Below are 23,215 nucleotides of genomic sequence, written 5' to 3' on the forward strand. Positions count from 1 at the left end.
TGCTGTCGGAGCATTGTCATTATCCCTGTCTTTCTGTTACTGTCTCCTGTTCCTCAGCCAGTCTCCTTTTCTACTACTACTACTACTACTACTACTACTAGTCTCCTCTCACTGTCACAACCTCCCTCTTGCTCTGTAGCTACTATCCCATTCATTCATTCAGTCATTCCTTCCTTCTTTCCCACTGCTGCTCTCTCTCTCTCTCTCTCTCTCTCTCTCTCTCTCTCTCTCTCACACACACACACACACACACACACACACACACACTCTTCCACTTTCTCCTTCTCTCTGTTCCTTGCCCGGCTGGCACTGACTCCCTCACTCTTTTCCTAGGACTGTTCTGTCACTGTCAGCTATGTTCCACTGCTACTGTGCCCCTCCCTTCCTCTCACACTGTCGTCGCCTCTTTTGCTCATTCTATACTGCCACCGTCTGCTATGTTTTACTGTTTATAACTTTTCTCTGTCTTTCTCAGTGCCACCATCTCCTCTCTCAGCATATAAAAGGTGCTGAAAAAGGTAAACTGAGGCAGCCGGTACCCCACTTTTCAGTCAGTATCTTTAAAACAGGAGGACATTTTTGGGTTTTGTATTTTGCATGCACTTCAGTACTACAACATGAGGTTCATGAAAGCCTTCTGGTGATAACAGAGGCATTTTACAGCAAATTTCTCCATGCTACATCACTTTATAAACACGCTTTCACATTGCATAAGATATTGTGAGTGTGTTTTACACGTGGTTGTAGTAGGTTAACTTTCATCTTTGTATCTCAGAAACTGATAAAGATATCCAGAATATTTCAGGATTGCTTGAGATAGAGGTCTTAAGAATATATCGTAAAGATTTTAGCTGTTTTTGGTGCGTAGCCATCCTGGAATGTACGGCTTTGTCGTGGTACCCAAAACTGTTTTTCAGGTTTTCGCAGGAACTACTCATGAATTAAAAGGTGTCTCCATGGGCCCCTTAAGGTGTATCATTGACCACATACAATGCAAAAAGAACCAATGGATTAGCTCCATTTCCATAAGCTGGAGGAAGAGTGCAATATTCAACTGCGACTCTGTGCTGGAGGATTGTTATAGTAAGACATGCCTTCTGTTGGATACACAAATGGTCCCTAGCCCAAGGGCTATCCAAAATGCTTGACCCTACCTTTCTATCACCAGTAGAATTTGAGGTATGAACCCCAGAAAAATCCTGTGTTTACATGCGGCATTTTGGAACATGTTAAGTAGCGCGTGCTGTTGCATGCATACCGACAAGGTAAAATGTGGGACTAATGCAATGTTTGCATGGTCCAACACAAATATTTGAGCCACTTTCACGAGATAGTGAGTACAAACCTAATATTACTGGTACATGTTGCTGAACTCTGGTATGTTTTTTCATATCTTATACATTATACAAAATTTTTATTACTGAATTTTGTTCCCTTCATACTACATAGGTATTGCATTCGGGTCAATCCAAACGAAGTCGTCCAATAAAAATTAAGTTGGTTGCTTGACCATTTTTAAATATTTTAATTTTTGTATATGTGATTACCCTATAATTGAGAAGTTCAAAAGAGTTTTTTAAAAAAATTACCTTTCACCTTTACTGAATGGTGGCCATTTTCTTTTGTAAGCTAGCGACGATGTTTCAGTTCAGAGATATTAGCAAAAATGTGAATATCTCTGCACTGGGTTACTTGCAAAATTGCAATTGACATGATTGTTTTTAGAAAAACGTCCTCTACAACATCGTCTATTACACAAAATACACTAAATTAAAAAATAACCAGTCAAAATGATCTCAAAAGTTTGGTATCCAAATTTTCAAAAATCCACTTTTTAGGCCCAAAAATAACAAATAAGAAGTGATTTATGAGAGTCTATTTTTTTCCTATAGTTAGATACCATACACTGCTGGCCTCATATAGACCAAGAACACTTACAAATGTTTCCTTAATTTTCTATGAATTTTTGAAATTTGAAAATTTTTCATTTTTGTGAAATTTTGGGTTATCTCAGGTGGGACTGAATATAAGAATATGATTTTTGCCTAGTTTGTACACCTATATGATAGCACCGTACTGTAAAAATTTCAACATTGATATCCGACTGTGAACAAAGTTATGAATTTTCGAAAATGTGAAGATAATTCACATTACTCTGCAACTGATATTACGGCTGTTGCCTATTCATGTGTGATATTGGCGGGATACAACCAATTATTATTGAAGTAAGGTACTGAATTATATACAAAAAGTGGGAACATCACAAATTAACATTTATATTATTTTGACACACTTAAAATAAATATTTTCAATTAACATCCTTTGAGATGCGACTGTTCCTAAACCTTGTGGTGAATGTTAAGAACACTCATTTCTTCAGACAGCTTCTGTGATATAGAATAAGACCTCCCAGTTGCTGTGGTAAGTTCAAGCACTGAAAGTTTCCTTAAAACATTTTTCATTGGTATCCAAACTTTGTCACTAGTAGATTTCTTGTTTGATGTTCATGGGCCAGCAGGGTGGTAAAAATGCACAAAAACCTCATTGTTTTCCAAACTTATTCTTTCAACCTCTCTCAACCTCTACAAGCCACCACTGTCCACCATACACACATGCCACTATGTCATTCAATGTTAAAGACAGAGATGTAATTTTACTGACACAATGATCCTCATAAATTTCGGTTTCTGATGTTACATAGCATCGAACTAAGTTTTCTGCAATGCCAAGGAATTTGTGAAAATGTCTTTTTCATTTTATTGCTCTGCAGTTTTCAAATCTGGTTTGAAGTGTTGTTTTCATATGCAGAATCACTTCTTTCTTGATCAGAAAATAAGTGATGCCTCTAATATTATCCTTGCAAAAGACATACATGTCCGGTACTGTGAGAATTTGGTCTGTGGTTGGTCTTTGTAGGCTGGCTTTACTTACTCCGCATTTTGTTGTACCTCCTACTCCATCACATGCATTTTTACCACTGCAAGATGCAAAAAATGTGCCATTCAGCCTCCAACACAAAGTCTACTTTGTGGTTGCACAGATTTGAAAAATTCTTTTTGTTCTTATACTGACTACCACTTCCATCTGAAAAGTATATCGATACCAGAGAAGGAAAGTTGCTACTCACCACATAGCGGAGATGCTGAGTCGCGATAGGCACAATAAAAAGATTCACACAATTAAAGCTTTTGGCCATTAAGTCCTTTGTCAGCAGCCATCTGAAAAGTATATCGATACCAGAGAAGGAAAGTTGCTACTCACCACATAGCGGAGATGCTGAGTCGCGATAGGCACAATAAAAAGATTCACACAATTAAAGCTTTTGGCCATTAAGTCCTTTGTCAGCAGTACACACACACACACACACACACACACACACACACACACACTCACACACAGTGTGGTCTCAGCTCTCTGAGACTGCAGGTGTGTGTGTGTGTGTGTGTGTGTGTGTGTGTGTGTGTGTGTGTGTGTACTGCTGACAAAGGCCTTAATGGCCAAAAGCTTTAATTGTGTGAATCTTTTTATTGTGCCTATCGTGACTCAGCATCTCCGCTACATGGCAAGTAGCAACTTTCCTTCTCTGGTATTGTTACTTTCCATCCTGGATTTTCCATTGTTTGAAAAGTATATCAGCTTCTCAACCTTTGTAATTTATTACATACTTTTGAAACATGTACAGCCAAAGTTTCTGTGCTCCAAGTAGTCGCTTAGAATGCAAATGGAAGAACTGCAAACTTCATCTTTCTCATTTTTAAAGTAGAGAATAAATGGATGCACTGTTGCCTGGTCATTGACCCAGTGGTACTCTTGTACTTCTTGTTTGTTATTTTTGGGCCTAAAAAGTGGATTTTTGAAAATTTGGGTACCAAACTTTGGAGATCAGTTTGACTGGTTATTTTTGAATTTAGGGTATTTTGTGTAATAGACAATGTTATGGAGGACACTTTTCTAAAAACAATCATGCGATATTCAAATTTTCGCTAATGTCTCAAGACTGAAAAATCATCGCACGTCTACAAATAAAAATGGCCACCATCCGGTAAAGGTGCAAGATAAATTATTTAAAAAAAATTTGAACTTCTCAAATATGGGGCAATCACATATAAAAAATTAAAATATTAAAAAATTGTCAAGCAACCATCACTGGACCACTTCATATGGATTGACCCATTGTTTTTGTCACTAAACTAATAGTGAAAGGTTCTTCTCCCCAATATTTCCAATATCAGTACCCTCAATATTTCTGTATGGCGTTAGGAAATTATTGAATACTTGGTATCTGTACTGATTCCATAGGTATTGAGAGCAAAATATTGATACTTACATAAGTAATAGTATTACACCTTAAGTTCTAGATCACAAAAGTGAAGCTATCTGGAATGGAAGTCATGTATTAGCTATGTACAGAGACCAGTAGCTAGGGAACATTAAATGTAGCATCTTTTTTTGTCAAAATTACAGCTAAGCTCTTTTTTTTTTATTGATTAGACGTAAAAATTCAAAGGTTGTAACGCTGCATGTGTGATCACTAATTATGAGTGAGTGCTTTAAAATTTACTGTAAAGGGGGGGGGGGGGGGGGGGTCACTGGGAAGCTTTATCATTGTGGAATGTTTGCATTTGCAAAAAATGTCAACAGTTTTCTCCTGAAATAGTCTTTGCTTGTTTTCTTGTTTGGCTCTGTTGTCAAGGGCAGCATTTTCCCATTGGTGAACAGAATACTCTGACTTAAGGTGTTTCTAGAGATTTTCTTTTTTCACTCAATTCGATAATTTTACAAAATATGCTGAATATTGATTTAGAGCTTTTGTGGGGGATTTGTACCCGTGTTATCCATATTTGACAATGCTACAGATAGCACCGACGACAAACAGCATGACAGGAGAACCAAAAATAGCTCTATTTGCAAATTAGGTGATGTGAAAGCAATTTCATAGTATATATGGTAAAATAATTCATCTGGATACAAGTGCTACAAAATAGCATGGATTACACAGTTTTGCAGCTTTGCATTTTCAGACAGAATTTGTGTCTACATTCTCATTTACCACAAATGTGAATTTTTAAGGTCCTTGCCAATAGCCATGTGGTGGGACATAGCCAATACCAAAAGATTTTGGGTGTTACGTTATGCTTTTATAAACACTAGTTTTATATAAATTAAGTTACATTCATTTCTGAAGTTATTATTCATTAAGTGTCTTATTTCTCTACAATAAATTGAAAACAACTGGTTTTGTATTAACGTACTGCCTTTACTATTCAGTCGTTAGTAATCTTTGACGGCAGTGGATTGCAACAGTTCTTGAAGCATGTCATGCTGTGAATGTTTATCACTACAGCTGTTAAAGTGCCTGTGGCACATTTGTCTGCTGTAATAATTTTGAGACTTACACGTATTTGTCATTTAGCTGTTGCAAAATACATTTAGAAGTCACATTTAACTGCTGGATGCTCAGTGCGCCTTATTCCTTGTGCTAAACATCACTGTTTCTAGTTTTATGTAAGCACTTTTGGCAGACCACCCAAACTTTGTTTACTGTAAATCTGACAAATGTAGATGTACAGTACATGATTTTGTTGTCAGTTTGATGTCCTGATTACAGCAGGATTTCAGTATGATCCGTAGGTTGCTAGGACATGCCAGTGTACATTCTGGTTTCTATCCAATCTGTGTTTTTGCATTTTGTTGTGAGACTGTAGTGTTGTTATAGACTCCAGTAAATAGTGTAAGTAAGGTATTTAAATATTTAACTGCCATCGTACCTGTCCAAAGCCCAGAACTAAATTAAAACTGGGGAATGATTAATGTGTCAGATGCAGCCAGTGAGATATGTGACAATGCAGCAATCAAGACGTGGTGTGTAGTAAACAAAGGGTTATTCTATTGAATGAAACTTAATATGTTAAAAATTGGCAGATCAGTAATGTATTGGCTGTCAGTCTTCATTGATCATATTTGCAGTGTTTCAAAAGTTGTAATCCATCATGCTTAACTTCCAGTGCAACATGTGGACAATAGGTGCTTTACAGTTGGTGCAATTTATCTATTGTGTAGCCACATGCCAAATTTGGCCAGCAGGTAGAGACGGCTTCTGAAGTTCAGAGAGAATGCTATTTCTTTCCATTCTGCTGTTGAGAGATTTTGTACTTCACAGATACACTGCGCTGTACCCAGAAGTTTTGAGCATGCCTTGCTGAGTTTATTAATGTCCCACATTTCTCATTCACATACATTTGCAAAGTTCTGCTGCTCTAACAGTAGACTCAATTTTGATGGGAGGTTGTTTGGAGAAAAAGATTCACAGACAATTTTACCACTACACCAGTCATATATCCTCTCTGCAGCACAAACATTTTCACCAGACATCAAGAATAATTTCTTTAATTATGTGCCACATTGTGCATCATTTACTGATTTAAAAACATTTATCTTGTGTTAAAAATATATCTAAAAACAAAGATGATGTGACTTACCAAACGAAAGCGCTGGCAGGTCGATAGACACACAAACAAACACACACACAAATTTCAAGCTTTCACAACCAACGGTTGCTTCGTCAGGAAAGAGGGAAGGAGAGGGAAAGATGAAAGGATGTGGCTTTTAAGGGAGAGGGTAAGGAGTCATTCCAATCCCGGGAGCAGAAAGACTTACCTTGGGGGAAAAAAGGACAGGTCTGCTTGTGTCTGTGTATGTGCGGATGGATATGTGTGTGTGTGTGCGCGAGTGTATACCTGTCCTTTTTTCCCCCAAGGTAAGTCTTTCCGCTCCCGGGATTGGAATGACTCCTTACCCTCTCCCTTAAAACCCACATACTTTCATCTTTCCCTCTCCTTCCCTCTTTCCTGACGAAGCAACCGTTGGTTGCGAAAGCTTGAATTTTGTGTGTGTGTTTGTGTTTGTTTGTGTGTCTATCAACCTGCCAGCACTTTCGTTTGGTAAGTCACATCATCTTTGTTCTTAGATATATTTTTCCCACGTGGAATGTTTCCCTCTTATTATATTTATCCTGTGTTAGTTTGACACATACATTTATAGTTAAGAATTGGCCTGCATCTTTGGCTGTTGTTTGGGTTTAAAGATGTAATTGCATTATAAATGTATGCATAGCAATAACTATCACTGCTGCTGCCTCCACCACTATTCTCTAAAAGTCATATGAAGACAAATTACATTATCAGTCTGAAGTAACATACTTACAGTGCACATGCAGCATGCAGCACGCCAGATGTCTATGCCCTTTTATATTTAGTATATATCATATATTCAGGGTGTATACGACCCGGGACAACCAGGAAATCTAGGAAAAACCCGGGAACTTTTTCATCCAGGAGAAAACGGGAAAAATCCAGGAATTTTTCAGAATTCCGGGAATTTTTCATTGTTTTAGCTTTCAGTTAAATTTTTTTAATTTTGACTCGAAAGAATTGATTCTCTAGCAAAGAATGTTACTGTATCCTGCTATTGGAGAATGATACTGCATCAATAAAATATAAACAAGAGGAAAAAAAATAAAACTTTATTGGCAAAGGAAATGCACCATTTACAACAGCAAAACACGGTACACGCACAAGAGTCTGCAAACAGCAAAAATATGTCAAAGGCCTTAGGGTGAAGACTATTTAATACTTTGTAACAATAAACTGTTTTCTATTAGCGTGACGTCACAACTGTTTACATTTGGTTCGTTTGACCAGTTGCCAGCGGGCTCATGCGCATTTGACTCATGTATGAACAGTACCTTCTCCCGCTTCCCGCTGCTTGAAGTGTGGCTGTTAGCTGTATCGACAGTAGCAGAAAGCAGCCAAATGCAAATGAGAAATTTTTCTCGTGCGCCACAGCTGCCAGATTCGCGCATGCGCAGAGTTCTCGGAGTTGTAGTGGGGAGGGGGTTAGTCTCCACCTGACCCCTGTTTGCGTTAAGTGATTTCGCTATTTCCTCTTCGTTTACATCTCCCACGTCAAATGAAAACAAAACGGATTTCTGCGGCCGGGAGCTATCGAGTGAATTATAATACATTCACATAATTATGGAGGGCAAAAATATATTATTAGTTTGTTTTCTGATTTTATTTTATTCCCAAATTATTAGCAGTCAAGCATTAATCGCCTTGCAGAACAATGAAGTTGTACGGCAAGAAAATTTATATCCCAAAAACCACACTGAAAAACTTAATATCAGATGGAAAAACCAATGTGCACTTCAAGCCGAATTATGGATTTTAGTGTGGTTTACGAAATTCCAATACTTTCAGAGTATCCTCTGATGTCCTATTTCTTTTATGGTGTAATGTAAGCTCTCGTAGTGCTTTAGACATACGAACATTCGGGCTTCCTACACCACTGTAGCTTCGCACGCACAGTAAGACCTGTTTTCTGGCGCTCTCTGGCAACTGCTAAATCGAATCCATTTCTAACAGACTCGGGATAGCATTGCGAACGGTAGTTCGAAAAGTGTTACTTTCAAAGTAAATTTGTTTTTACTCAAGATGAATTATGTTTGAAAAAGTGGGATGAATTTCTTGAATCACAGAGCGTTTAAAATTGAAAACTTTGAGGACCAGTCACTTACAAGAATTTCGAGCCTAGAAGACCAGATATTTATGTCATCATTTTAAATTTACTGGCACATTTGTGTGATGTATCTTACACGCAATATAGAACAATATTACATGTGAAAGCTTAGCTTCTCTTGTAGCTTATTAATCATCGAGACATATATTATATGTCAAAGCTTAGCTTTTCTTGTGGTTATACTATGTATATTAATGTAAACCATTAACTTTTCCTCTTTGTGTGTTCAAGCTCTGTAACAGTGGTCTTGATATTGACTGACTGCATCACGTGTCCTATGCTCTGAATATCTGCTGTCGTCGGCTGGCAAGATCGCGTGGCATGAGATATGATTGGCTTACAAAAGGACATTGCAATCTCGATTTCAACGCTCCGGAAACTAACGTGCTGTGTTTGGTGCAATTCAAATTTATACTTTCGTAATACGAAAATATGCAGCGTATGTATTGCTACACATCAAAGGTCTTTCCAAAACTTCTCTCCCCCGTTTCTTTTTTTCCGGGGAGTTCTATGCTAGTGTATAAAACGTTAACCTTTCAAAGCAGTAATAAGTTGTACAGTTCCAAAGGAAAAATCTACAGAAAACCTAATGTCACTTAGCATGGATAAAGTGTATTTTTGCCTGGGAAAAAGTATATTTTTTAAACGGAATATCCGGGAATAATCCGGGAATTTTTTTTCCTTGTCCACGTATACACCCTGTACATTATCTTAATCAATCTATGTATCTCGGCAAAAAATTATTCCTCCTGTTTCACAGAAACTGTGGGTTACACAGTTTTTGCTTCATCTTTGATAATAGATAAATACACCGAATAATGCAGTACTCTCATTTGAGTGACCATTTACCAAACTTTTGATTATTGTTATTGAATATTTTATAGTTCAGTGCGTTAAACTAATAATTGTTGTTGTATGATCCCTTGTGCTACACATAACAAAATGTATCCAGTAATAATAGTATCAGCCACCAACATTATAACATGAGAAAGCGATGAAAAAATTGACACTATTTTCCAGAGCAATTAGGATTGATCTTGATCGAATCATGATTTAGTTTGTGTGTGTTTTGACAAGTGTACCTCTCTATGTATACAAGTGGACATTTGGTAGGAGGAATGAATAAGTCCCATAAGTAGCTACACAATTGTTGCAGGTGATTGCATTCTACTGTTAATTTCCATTCCATTTTACTGTGTTGCCACGAGAAAATATCTTAGTCTCATTTAAAAATAAAAGAAACCAATTATTTTCTTTCCCCTCCATGTAATGTGAAGAAATAGAATCCCTAGTTGTGAACACCTGATTTTCAATTAAGATCTTTGAAGGATGGCTTGCTACACGATCTTTCCTGAGTGCTTAGATAATTTTTGTGAATGCATTGACCATTTTTCATTGGTATTGATTTAAATTTATGAATGACCTTCCCTGAACAAGACAACATATTTTTATATTAGTGAAAAGATATAATCTTACTGAGTTCTCTCAAATATAACAAAATATAGAAACAATGGACCAGAAAACAATTTACGGAAGATTAATTAGTGAAAAGGTGATTTTGAAGTACCGAAAATGGAAGACTATATGGGTTGTGGGTGATAGAGATTGAGCCAGCTACAAAATATTGAAGTGCTGTTATTCTTAGCTTCACAGACTTTCCAGTGCAATAAGAAAAGATGATTTCCATCTGTGACGACCAGTTCTCAACTAAAAATGTTGAAAAAAGTTAGGAGTTGCTAATTATGTTGTGCAGTATTAGTTGTGAAGTACAAAACTATCAACAATAAATATTAAAAAGAAAACAAACTTGAATTTACCACTTGAAATCTATGTATATTCCACTGGTCACCGTTCAGTATTTGTAAGACAGGACTTTATACCATTACCAATTTCTCTGTTGTTCCAGTTACGTGACAAAAGTAAAAAAAAAACAAATGCCCTTTCTGCATTCGTGCTCAATTTTCTCTCATCCCATTCTTATACCTAATACTTCGTTTTGACAGTAAAAGTCTGAAGTAAGATTTCTTAAAAAATTTTTATCCCCCCACTGCCCCCCCCCAAAAAAGGAAAAAAAAAAGAAAAAAGTAGATGCAGGTGAATAAGATAAGTAGATACCATTTTTTTAGACATTTGACATTGTGTAACATTGTCCACTGATACCGCAGATTATCGTATGAAGTATCTTGGTGGATATGCAACTGGCTCAGTAAAATTTTAATTAACATAATTAACAAAACCCAGTACATCATAATGGACATCAGAAGTTCAACAAAAAATAAGGAAAAAGACAGTGTACTCAAAATAAGCATAATAGGATCTGTAATGCTCTTGTAGACATAAGTGAGTTATCCGACAGTGTCAGCGATTTTATCACATTGTTAGCTGAAATTGCTGTTGTCAACTGGAAAGTGTCATTGTTGGAAGTTTGTAAGAAAAATGCAGAATGACCTTGATCAAATTTCCACAGTACCTGATGAGTGGCAGCTCTTTTTAAATGTGGACAAATGGAATATAATACGTGTTACATTATTGTACGATTACACGACTGCAGAATAATGACTGGAGGGTGTCATATCCGTTAAATATATGAGTATAAAAATGTAGTTAGATTACAAACACCCTTTTGCATGCTGTACATGAAATTTCCATTTCCTGTGTGCCCAGACACGTTTAGTTGTTATAACAAGGAATCTTCAATGGATGTCAGTAAAGTGTTCAATTCACTGTTTGAAACAAAGCAAACCTGTTTAAAATTGGTTGAACATCTCCACGTGTCCTATAATAACTGTGATTTTGTGACATATCATTTCAGCAACAACAACATTCAGCCCTGAGCTTAGATTTTGTTAATGAAAAATTTGTATTTGTGGCCAATGCATTATTCTTGCACAAAGCAAGATTGAAATACTGATTTAAAAAAAAAAGGCGATAACATTCATTGCTATTGTTGCTAAATTGTTATGTTACGAAACCGCACTGACTGGAAATTTCCGCCTGGTTTTCCACATGAAGGAAAACTTCATGGTTTTCTAATAATGGATATTATACCAACTGAAGGTGCCTTGTAAAAAAGCTGAAACACATCTTGGTTCTTAAATAAAACGAAAAATTACTATGCAGCATGCAAAAAGGCATTTTCTTGTAAACTGCTGCAATTTTTATATATATCTTGTGAAAAATAACCACCGTCATCAACTCCTTACGTAGCAGTATGCTTCCTCCCCTCTCCACCGTTCCCCCTCTCCGCCATTTCTACCCAGGGGGTTAGAATAGGCCCGAGGTATTCCTGCCTTTCGTAAGAAGCAACTAAAAGGAGTCTCTCACCTTTTGGCCTTTATGTGATTGTCTCCTGTAGGGTTTGACCTCCATTTTTCAAAATTTTCCCGAAGAGTGAGCCATTTGCGGAAGGGCACCTTACATGGTGCATTGTGTCCTTCGTGCATTGAAATCTTTTGCCCACTTTCTTGTCGTGGCATTGCAGTCCCTCTCATCCTCCATCTCTTGAGTGAAGATACCTTCCTGGGAGCGTTTTCCTCCACCCACTATGCAGTGTTGTTTTCTGTGCTGATGAGGACCATGGAATTCTTTGCATCTCATATCCAGCACGGTAGCCAGTCCATTGCGGTGGGGCCACCATGTACCCTGTTGGTTGTAGCCCCCTGACTATGCAGGGATCGCTCTGCTGATGCCTGCGCCGTTAACTCCCCACGTAGGCCAAGGAGTACATGCCCGTCACCCTGGGGCATTGGGACTCCTGGCAATTGCCATCCTGCCAGGTGGCCTTTGCTGCGGCTGGGTGGCGCCCGTGGGGAGGGTCCCTGGTCGGAGTGGGTGGCATCAGGGTGGATACGTACGATGAAGCTTACCACGTCGTCACTTGCTGGTGATCAAACGCCAGCAGTCTCTAAGTGTTCCAATTCTCAGTACATTGCAAGGAAGTATGATCCTAAATTGTTCGCCTCCCTGGCCACACCATGGGAGGAATGCCAGGCTAAGGATGGCAGCGAACCTTATTCGCCCCAGTACCTCATATGTACGAGGGCTGATGGGGACTCCTTTGTCTCGACGAAGCCTGTTTTTTGTAGAGCATTAAGAGGACAGATTTGGGGAGGTGGAGGGCTTCCTGGAGGGCTTGTCCAAAATGCGCTCAGTCTTGATAAAAACGGCATCCTCTGCCCAGTCGTGGTCATTACTCGCTTGTGACAAGCTGGGGGCTGTTTCCATTACCATCATACCTCATAAGATCTTAAATATGGTCCAGGTTATTATATTACACAGGGACCTCCTTTTGCACTCTCACGACGAGCTGCGTGCCAACTTAGAGCGACAAGGAGTTCATTTCATCCAGTGCGTCCATCGGGGTCTGAGGGATAACCAGGATGTCACCAATGCCTTCATCTTGGCCGTCGAGGGTGACACATTACCCGAGAAGGTCAGGGTGATGGTCTACCACTGTGATGTCAAGCCATATATCCCTCCCCCAATGCAGTGCTTTAAGTTCTGGAAGTTCGGCCATTATATCTTCCCGCTGTACTTTCAGCATCACGTCGAGATTGTGGATGTCCATCCCATCCCAATACTCCATGTGCTCTGCCTCCCATCTGTGTCAACTGCAGAGAGCATCATTCCCCTTGCTCAACAGACTGCAGGATTTTACAGCGAGAAAGGAAAATCATGGAATACAAGACCCTGGATCGACTGGCCAAGAGGAAATTTGAGCGCCTACATCCGGTGGCTATGACTGCCTCTATGAGAACATTAGTAGCCCCATCAGTTCCGCGAGTTCTTGTCGGCTCTCGGAGCCAGAAGACTACACCTGCCCCCTTGTTGGTGGGAAACGCTTCCCTCCCTGTTGCTCCCGCACCACTGACCTCGGGAGCACTGTCCCCCAATGATAGGGGACACCAGTCCCCACTTCTCGGCCGGAGAAGCTTAAGTCTTCTTTGGCTCCTCTGCTAGGAGGGGGTCCCTTGGGTCACCCCCTTCCCAGGTTTCTGCTAGTGGGAAAGATGACGCCCACCACTGACTGAATGCCCAAAAGCAGCTGGTCGTAGGGCTTCACGATAATCGTGTCACGGTGACCGAATCAGTGAAGCCCTCCCAGCCAGAGAAACCCAAGGATCTGTGAGAGAAATCCAAAAAGAAGACCCCAAGACCTGCTTTCTGCATTGCTCTCCAGGAAACATGGCTCCCGGCAATGCGGACCCCTGCCCTTCGCAGCTACAGGGTATATTAAAAGAACCATAGTGAATATAATAGTTTGTCAGGTGGAGTTTGCATTTGTCCTGAACTCAGTATGTAGTGAACCTATGCCCCTTCAAACTCCCAACGAAACTGTGGCTGTCAGGATATGGACTATGCAGGAAATAACATATATCTCCCTCCAGATGGTGCGGTACCACTGAACATATTGGCTGCACTGATTGATCAACTCCCTAAACCTTTCCTCCTTTTGGGAGATTTTAACGCCCATAACCCCCTTGTGGGGTGGCATCGCGCTTACTGGCCGAGACAGAGATTTCAAAAATTTGCTGTCCCAACTCAACCTCTGCCTCTTAAATACTGGGGCCACCACACATTTCAGTGTGGCTCATGGTAGTTACTCAGCCATTGATTTATTAATTTGCAGCCCAGGACTCCTGCCATCTATCCACTTCCCCATCTTCCTGTCACTCCCCGCGGCATCGTGCCCTCGGACACCTACCTGGATGGGCTTTAAACAAGGCAGACTGGGTAGCCTGCACCTATGCTGTCACCGTTGAATCTCCCCCATGTGGTGTCATCAATGTTGTGATTGAGCAGGTCACTACAACGAAAATTTCTGTGGCAGAAAATGCAATCCCTCATTCTTTTTAGGGTGACCCCAGCGAAAGGCAGTCTCTTGGTGGTCGGCAAGCTCTACAGCGACATAAGCAGCACCCGTCACTAGAGCACCTAATAGCCTTCAACGGCACCTTGTCCGCGTTCACCTGCTTATAAAACGACGGAAACGGGATTGTTGGGAGAGGTACACGTTGACCATTGGGTGTCATGTGTCACCTTCCCAAGTATGGATGAAGATCAGATGTCTTTTTGGGTACCAGACCCCACCCGCTGTCCCTGGCGTTAACATCAGTGGCGTGCTCTCTACTGACGCAAACGCGATTGCCGAGCACTTTGCTGAGCACTATGCTCGAGCCTCTGCATCGGAGAACTACCCCTCCAGCCTTTCGCACCCTCAAACAGCGGATATAAAGGAAAGTCCTCTTGTTCACTACAAGCCACAGTGAACCGTCTAACGCTGCATTTATATAGTGGGAGCTCCTCAGCATCCTTGCACATTGCCCTGACAGAGCTCCTGGGCCGGATCGGTTCCACAGTCAGATGATTAAACATCTCTCGTCTGATTGCAAGCGATATCTCCTCGTCATCTTCAACCAGATCTGGTGTGATGGCGTCTTTCCATTGCAGTAGTGGGAGAGCACCATCATTCCGTTGTTAAAACCCAGTAAAAATCCTCATGATGTGGATAGCTATCGGCCCATCAGCCTCACCAACGTTCTCTGTAAGCTGCTGGAACGTATGGTGTGTTGGTGGTTGGGTTGGACCCTGCAGTCACGTGGCCTACTGGTTCCATGTCAGGGCTGCTTCCGCCAGGGGTCACTCTACCACAGATAATCTTGTGTCCGTCGAGTCTGCCATCCAGACAACCTTTTCCAGACGCCAACATCTGATTGCAGTCTTTTTTTTTACTTACGTAAAGCATACGACACGACCTTTCGACATCATATCCTTGCCACATTGTATGAGTGGGATCTCTGCGACCCACTCCAGATTTTTATCCAAAACTTTCTGTCGCTCCGTACTTTCCATGTCCAAGTTGGTGCCTCCCATAGTTCCCCCTGCATTTAGGAGAATGGTGTTCTGTAGGGCTCCGTATTGTGTGTATCTCTATTTTTAGTGGCCATTAACGGCCAAGCAGCAGCTATAGGGCCTTCAGTCTCCCCTTCTATGTATGTGGATGACTTACGCATTTCGTACTGCTCCTCCAGTACTGGTGTTGCTGAGTGGTGCCTACAGGGAGCCATTCACAAGGTGCAGTCATGGGCTCTAGCCCACGGCTTCCAGTTTTGAGCCGCAAAGTTGTGTGTCGTGCGTTTCTGTCGGCGTCGTACCATTCATTTGGAACCTGAACTTTATCTTAATGATGATCCACCCACTGTAACGTAGATGTATTGAATCTTAGGACTGGTTTTTGACACCCGATTGACTTGGCTACCTCACCTTTGCAGCCCCTCAATGCCCTCTGCTGCCTGAGCAACACCAACTGGGTTGCAGATCGCTCTACGCTGCTGCAGCTCTACAGAGCCCTTGTTCAATCCCACCTTGACTATGGGAGTCCGGTTTACGGTTCGGCGGCACCCTCAGCATTGTGTTTTCTCAACCCAGTGCACCACTGTGACATTCACCTAGCAACAGGAGCTTCTAGAACAAGTCCGATGACATGTCCTGGTGGAAGCCGGAGTCCCTCCATTGCGGATCCAATGTACACAACTGCTCACCAGTTATGTTGCACACATTTGTAGTTCTCCTGAGCACCCGTATTACTGCCTCCTCTTCCCACCCGCGGCAGTTCATCTCCCGCATCGGCGGCCCAGGTCAGGACTTACAATTGCAGTTCGCGTGCGATCCCTTCTCTCTGAACTGGACTCCTTCCCCGTACCACCTCTACTTGAAGTCCATTCACGTACACCTCCATGGTTTACACCTCGGTCGAAGCTTTGTCTGGACCTTTTGCATGACCCTAAGGACTCCATTAACTCCACCGCTCTCCGCTGTCGCTTCCTCTCAGTTCTTGATATGTTCCAGGGCTCTGAAGTTGTTTACACTGACGGCTCGATGGCTGATGGTAGTGTTGGCTTTGCCTATGCCCACAGAGGCCATATTGAACAGCATTCCTTGCCTGCTGGCTGCAGTGTATTCACTGCAGAGCTTGTGGCCATATCTCATGCACTTAAATACATCCATTCCTGATCTGTTGAGTTGTATCTCCTCTGTTCTGACTCCCTGAGCAGCTTACAAGCTATTGACCAGTGCTACCCTCGCCATCCTTTGTTAGCGAACATCCAGGAGTCCATCTCTGCCCTGGAATGGTCCAATCATTCAGTGGTGTTTGTGTGGATTCCAGGACATGCCAGAATTCCAGGCAACGAACATGCTGACAGGCTGGCCAAACATGCTACGTGGAAACTGCTCCTGGAGATGGACATCTCTGAAACCGCACTGTGTTCTGTCTTACGCCACAAGATTTTTCAACTTTGGGAGATGGAGGGGCATAACAGTATGCACAACAAATTGCGTGTCATTAAGGGGACTGTCTATATGTGGAAGTCTTCCCTGCAGGCTTCTCGCAGGGAATCCACATTGGCCAAATGTGACTCTCACATGGTTACCTCCTACGTCATGAGGACCCACCTCAGTGTCACTGTGGCTTCCAAATGATGGTCGTCCACCTCTTGCTGGACTGCCCACTTTTAGCTGCTCTGTGGCAGACTTTTAACTTCCCCAGCACCCTGCCTTTGGTGTTGGGTGACAATGCCTCAACAGTAGGTTTAGTTGTAAGTTTTATTTGTGATGGTGGGTTTTATCATTTGATCTCTGAGTTTTATTGCATGTCCTTTGTCTCTTTGTGTCCTCCACCCTAGGGCTTTTAAGGTGGAGGTTTTTTTGTGTTGGAGTGTGGCTGGCTTCTTTTTTTAATCTCATCATCATCAGCCAGCCATGGTAATCTGCTTTCTTGTTTTTAATCTCCTCTCCCTGTTTCTTGCATCTCTCTGTGGTTTTCTTGTCCTGTTTTGTCCATTGTAGTGTTTGTTGTCCTCCTATCATTCTTCTGGTTCTTCCTTTCTCCTGTTGTGCCAAATGTCTTCTTTGTTTTCTTCTTTCTCTTGGGTAATTGTTCTACTGGGAACAGGGAACCAATGACCTCACAGTTTAGTCCCCTTCCCCCCCCCCCCCCCCAGCCTTTTAAACAAACCAACCAACCCCCCCTCCTGCCTTCCCCCCCTCCCCCCTCCTCCATATTTTTTTTTGTCATCGCTATATGCATGCTGGTACATAAAGCTGTACATCACCATAAATCAAACGCACATTTCTGACAATGTTCCACGTTTCTCATGTTGGATGGCATGCCAAAGTAATTGGAGAGTTTCACAATAGGCCTTTGAATTCATTGTTTCTCCTCTTGGCATGAACTCTGCGTGGATCAAAACCTTTCAGTCCCAGGAAACTGTTGCCATCACTTTTCTGATGTTGAGATTTCTGATTGTTGTGAGGGAGTTTGAAAGATGCTGCTCCATAGACTGATGTTTGCCCTCCGTAGTTCTGTAAGAAACATAAGTTTCATTTCCCATTACGATGTTGTTGAGATATTCATCACTAACATTGTCATGTCTTACTAACATCTTTCAGAACCTTAGGCACTCACCATGCACACATTTTTGTGTAGCCAAGATGCAGTGTCATTATTTTATGTAGAAGCAGTCGTGAAATTTGTGGAAAGACTCATGTGATGTGCTTAAAGTAAAACGCCGCTTTTCCTGAATTTTGTTGTCAACATTTGCTTTCAAGTCATTCATAATGACTGATGGCCTTAAGCTCCAATGTTCATTGTGCACACTGATTCTTCTCTGATAAAACATAATGCACCATCTCCTCACTGAAGACTCATTCATTGCACTATCACCATAAACCTTCTTTGTTTGTTTATAAATTTCAATTTGCCAAACATTTTGTGCACTGTGTACTTCACATATGGTGGGATTTTCAATGGGTGCCACTATTTCGAAAGGTCGCAGACCAAAGAGGCATGACCATTTGCCAGCAAAACTCAGCTTACAGAGGTGTTGGAAGGAGCTAACCAGCAAGTTTTCAATTGTGGTGGTGGGGGATCAGCACTGGGAGTGGCATGCAGTCATTACTTTTCTTGACGATCTTCGTCATTGCTTTTGCTTCACGCTCTGAATTTTGTGATCAACAGACATATACTGTTTTTATTAGCTTTTCATCTAAAATCTACGTAGATTTCTTATTTTACATTAAAATATTAGGCAAAGTTTTATGTAGATTTCTGAAAGAATAAAGTTTGATATTTTGAGGGGTGCTTTTCCACCCCCATCCTTCCGAAGATAGTCAGCTGTCAATAGGACAAAGATCTGCAGCACTGCTATGCATATACTTTTGTGGAAGCTGTGCACTAAAAGTGAACGTAACGATTAGTTCACTTGTCTTCTGCATAATGTTCCCCTGCTAGAAAATAGTCAAGCAATTTGATTTCCATCAGTTCTATCTACTATAGAAAATGTAGATCTCCATCGTTCAAAGAATTCGTGCTGTATTTTAAAGTTATGAAGGAGTACTAAAATTCTCTTGAAGCAATTAAATTAAATCAAAACAGTATTACATCTACCAAAGAGACTTGTAGTGCCTTTTAGGTGCTGGTTTGAACATTTAGCTGCTTTGGAGGTTTCAAATGCAATTTTGTTGCTCCAGCCCCTCTCCCTAATACATGCTCTTCCTGCATTACTCCCTACTGTAATGTGTCAGTAGATACATTTTAAAAATGGAATTTAAGTCTTTTCTGTAGGAATTATACAATTCGTTTCAGTGTTTTACTCCATGTAGTGATAGACGTAAAGTGGTTCTATTTAATGAAATAAATGTGCTACATAGACGTAAAAGTAGATTTCAGTTTCTATGAAGCTGCAAATATTTAGCACATACTGTTATTTGTGTTCAATTTCTCCAGGCTACTGGAAGCTGGAGGGCAGCTCAGCGACCTGTTGAACCAGAGGCCAATGATGATGATCGTCGCTCGGCAGCAAGGTAACAGCGTTTTGGTTTGCAATTTGTAGTGTTACTATATATTACACCTTTATTAAATATTCATTAAATAAATAGTATCTCTCTGTGGTGTGTAAATGAAGCTTTATCGGTTTCTCTACTTCATGACCAAAGATATTTTAGCACAATTATTATGCTCTAAACTTTATGGTTATAAACAACTACATGTATCTTTCTGTAACATAAATTATAATCAATACAAGATACGTCATTCATTTATTTTCATGTAATGTACACTGACAGGCGACATAAATCTTCTTTCCTTTTAGAATAACTTTTTCTTTGCATTCTTCTGTAAATCATTGACTAGGTTATTAATTGACATAGCACCAGACTATTTTAAAATTCACTATTTATTTAAACAAAGCTGTTACAAAAACATGACTGCGCCTCTCTTTGCATGTGCTCTGTTCAACAACCACAGAGAGAAGACAAATGACACCTGCATCTCATTTTTCGTTTATTTTTAAGATAACTGAAAATTAGACAACAGTAGGGGTAAAATTGTTCAACTGAGCACCTAATCAATAGTGGAGGATAGCTGATGAGAAAATTAAAGATTGAAATGCTACGTGAATCCATGAAACCTAAACTGAAAGAGTTATGTCAGAGCTGTTGGAGATGTGATATGTTATGTGGGGAAAATTATAAAAGTACTTCCCACAGACAAAGCTCACACACAGTATTTCTACTAAACAATTTTTTTACATTATTTCAGGCGACCTCTTCCTCTGTCTGCTGGCCCTCGGAAAGATACAATGCCAATGAGTGACTGGCGGTCAGGTGGTGGCAAGGACAATGACCTGAGGAGTGGGCCAACTTCTGCCACGCCAGATGGCCGTCGTGCGCCAGCTGGTCCTGATAGAAGAGGTGATCCACTACGTGAAAACAGACGTGAGTGTAAATCTGTCAGTCTTATGTTCTAGATAAAAGGAATTTTGACTTAAGTTTGAGCTCGGAAAAATAAGATTAATTTATGATAGCTCTCCGTGTGTCTCCGTCGTTCCTTAAATCTCAAAACTGCAATAATTGTGTTAAAAGTATCCCCGTGTTCATCATGATTTAATTGTCTTTCACTACGGCATTCAGTTATATTCCGTAGACTGTGATAGCTATCATAGTTTTTTGACATCATCTTTTTATCTATGTGATTTGAAAAAATCATTTCCATCCGTTACCTGCTTCAAGATTTTTACTGCATTTCAGGCACATCTTTATGAATTATATAGATTGTTATTTCATTCTCAAATTTCAGTTGTTTAACAGCAGTTTATATCTACATGTTACAAACTTGTTCTGGGTTTAGTTTTGCTGAAGGGACTACTTCCATGGGTGCTCTGTGTTGAGACTTCAGATTCTTTGAATTTTGTCACCATATCTGCTTTTTATTTAGAGACATGTAAAATGAGGTGAAAGGTCAACAGAAACATAATTGTGGTGGTCAAGGCAATAGGGGAATTATGTGGATGCTAGTAACAAATGAGAGTGGTAATTTACACAAACTGGACTGGAAGATTTGGGTATAATGGAGACAAAAAATTAGTAATTATTTACAAAGATTGTATTGATAATTTCATATAAAATTGAAATTTTGTCCATAAATTCATAGTCCTCAAATTTCTTGTAGCCCGTCCTGGTGAACAACAGCCTCCACCCATTGGAGTTGAAGATGGAGATGATGGAAATTGGCAAAAGGTTGGACGCCGTTAATATTAGTGATCATAGCTCTCCAGCACCACGTCCAACTACAGAGGACTGGTTCTCTCCAAGACGTGTTCTTAAATGTTATTGTGCATGATTGAATGTAAACTTGTTTGATCATGTAAGATTCCTGCAAGTTGTCTCAACTAAAGCAGCTTTCAGGTTTGAAGGCAGAACACAGTAGCACTTCCAGAGTTCAGAAGGGTGTTTAGTATAATTATTTTTAACAGTATATTATAACAACTTGATATTTCTATTGGATATGGTAATTGTATCTGATAAAATGATACACATCTAATAAAGTGTGCGATAACTGTTAGCTCTGTTGGTGTCAGAAAGGAAGGTTAACTAAAAGGTTGCCTTTATTTCTCTCTGTATGTATCCCTCTTTCTAATTAAGAACAGTTTTTTTGCTTGTCCTTAAAGCTGATTTTCAGCTTATTTTTCTTTGTGGTGTATTATTTACACTGTTTTATATGTAACTTTTTCATTACTTTATTTCAGTAGTTTGTAATCCTGCACATATTTTGTTTGCAAATTGCACTTAAGTCAACCAGACCGCTCTGCACCATGAAATAATAAATAAAATTATTGTCTGAGTTTTTCCAACTTAGGCGTGTGTTTTTCACAATGCTCAGATATAAGTAATTCAAGACTGTTTCATCATTAGGTGTTCATACTCATTTTGTCACATTTATTTATCATTGTTGCTTCCCTTAAAGTAAAAGTGGATAGGCCTAAAGTACCAATTAGCTTTCATAAAGATTTGTTCTGTTTTATGGTCTGGTTCAATGTGTTTTTATAACTGTATCAGTTGGTATGCAATGATTAACAATCATGTTCATTATATTACTTGTAATTAAGCAATTTTCTGTATTTACTATATGTGGCTGAATTAATTTTGTGGAAGTCTCTTTCCTCCTGGCTTCGTTGTATATTTTTCAGATTCTGATGTTCAGTCAATATTGTGAAGCAAATTGTTCCGCTCTTGAAATAAATGTCAAGGTTCGGAAATGCACAGTCAAAATTATACTTGTAGACTCATTATTCCTCTCGGTCAACCACTACCCTGCCCATCTATATTTTCCTCTTTCCCTGTTTTTTTTTTTTTTTTTTTTTTTTTTTTTACTAGAGAATTGTCACTGATTCTTTGTACTAAATGCAATTCTAATTTCTAATGAATATTGATGTCAAACTTGACTCCACTATTTGATTTACCTCCAGTTTGCATGCTCTCTCAGCCAATCGTTAATTAATGGCCTTTCCTTGTCTGTTATCTTTTCTTAACTCATTCCTGTATCTGCAGTACTGCTTTATGTGATTTACTCCATGCCTTTTTGAGTTAAGGTAACATATTGGCCTAATGCGTACTGAAGAAAGAAGTTTTTCCTGTATCACTTGATGTGTCAAAATAAAAGTGGCTATGCATCATATATCAATGTCCCTGTTGGAATAATAATTACCAAAAATTGCACTTTGATCCAGAGGTAATGTCATTCTGGTGTAACTATTGATGATTATGGGAAAAAGAATGAATAATGACACATTTAGAGCTTGTTAATGTCATTAGTTCTCATGTCTAGTTGGATACAGCTGAGGTGTTTCAATAGTTAGAAAGATCAGCTTTCACATGTTTGTAACCATAGTTACTTTGCTACCCAAATAAAATAGGGAGTTATTTCACACACCATGTTAGTTACTTACCCTTTTAACAGTGATCACTTGTGAAAGGTATAATGGTTTGGTGGTATCAGGATCAGCACCAGCACCGAACACACGAAAAGACTTTTATTCTACCAGATTCACATATTACCATCTTAAATTCATTTGTGTTTGTATCCTCGTTTCTGGACTACCATACCCCAATCAAAATAACAATCTGTGTACCAAAGCTAGCATTTCTAATTGGTTTTTAGTGTATATTTTATTTTCGTAATTCTTTGCACTCTTGTATGTCAAGAACTGTCAAAACAGTAGCGCTATAGCTATATTAATGAAACCAAAGGAAGTAATTTGCTTGTACTGCAGAATCATGTAATTTAATTTGAGCAATGTCA

At 39.9% G+C, this 23,215-nt stretch overlaps 1 protein-coding gene across 1 annotated transcript in view; it reads left to right on the forward strand.

The window, feature by feature from the left end:
• Positions 1-22,185, forward strand: part of LOC126251328 (eukaryotic translation initiation factor 3 subunit A) — a 59,568-nt gene extending 37,383 nt beyond the window's left edge. The window contains exons 16-18 of the mRNA XM_049951668.1: positions 19,364-19,440; positions 20,177-20,352; positions 21,086-22,185. Of these exons, the coding sequence (XP_049807625.1) occupies positions 19,364-19,440; positions 20,177-20,352; positions 21,086-21,168 (336 nt within the window). The 3' untranslated portion in view covers positions 21,169-22,185. The remainder of the gene's footprint in view (positions 1-19,363; positions 19,441-20,176; positions 20,353-21,085) is intronic.
• The last annotated feature ends 1,030 nt before the right edge of the window (positions 22,186-23,215 follow it).

Source organism: Schistocerca nitens, chromosome 4 (assembly GCF_023898315.1).
Source record: "Schistocerca nitens isolate TAMUIC-IGC-003100 chromosome 4, iqSchNite1.1, whole genome shotgun sequence".
In the NCBI taxonomy this organism is placed as follows: Eukaryota; Metazoa; Arthropoda; class Insecta; order Orthoptera; family Acrididae; genus Schistocerca; species Schistocerca nitens.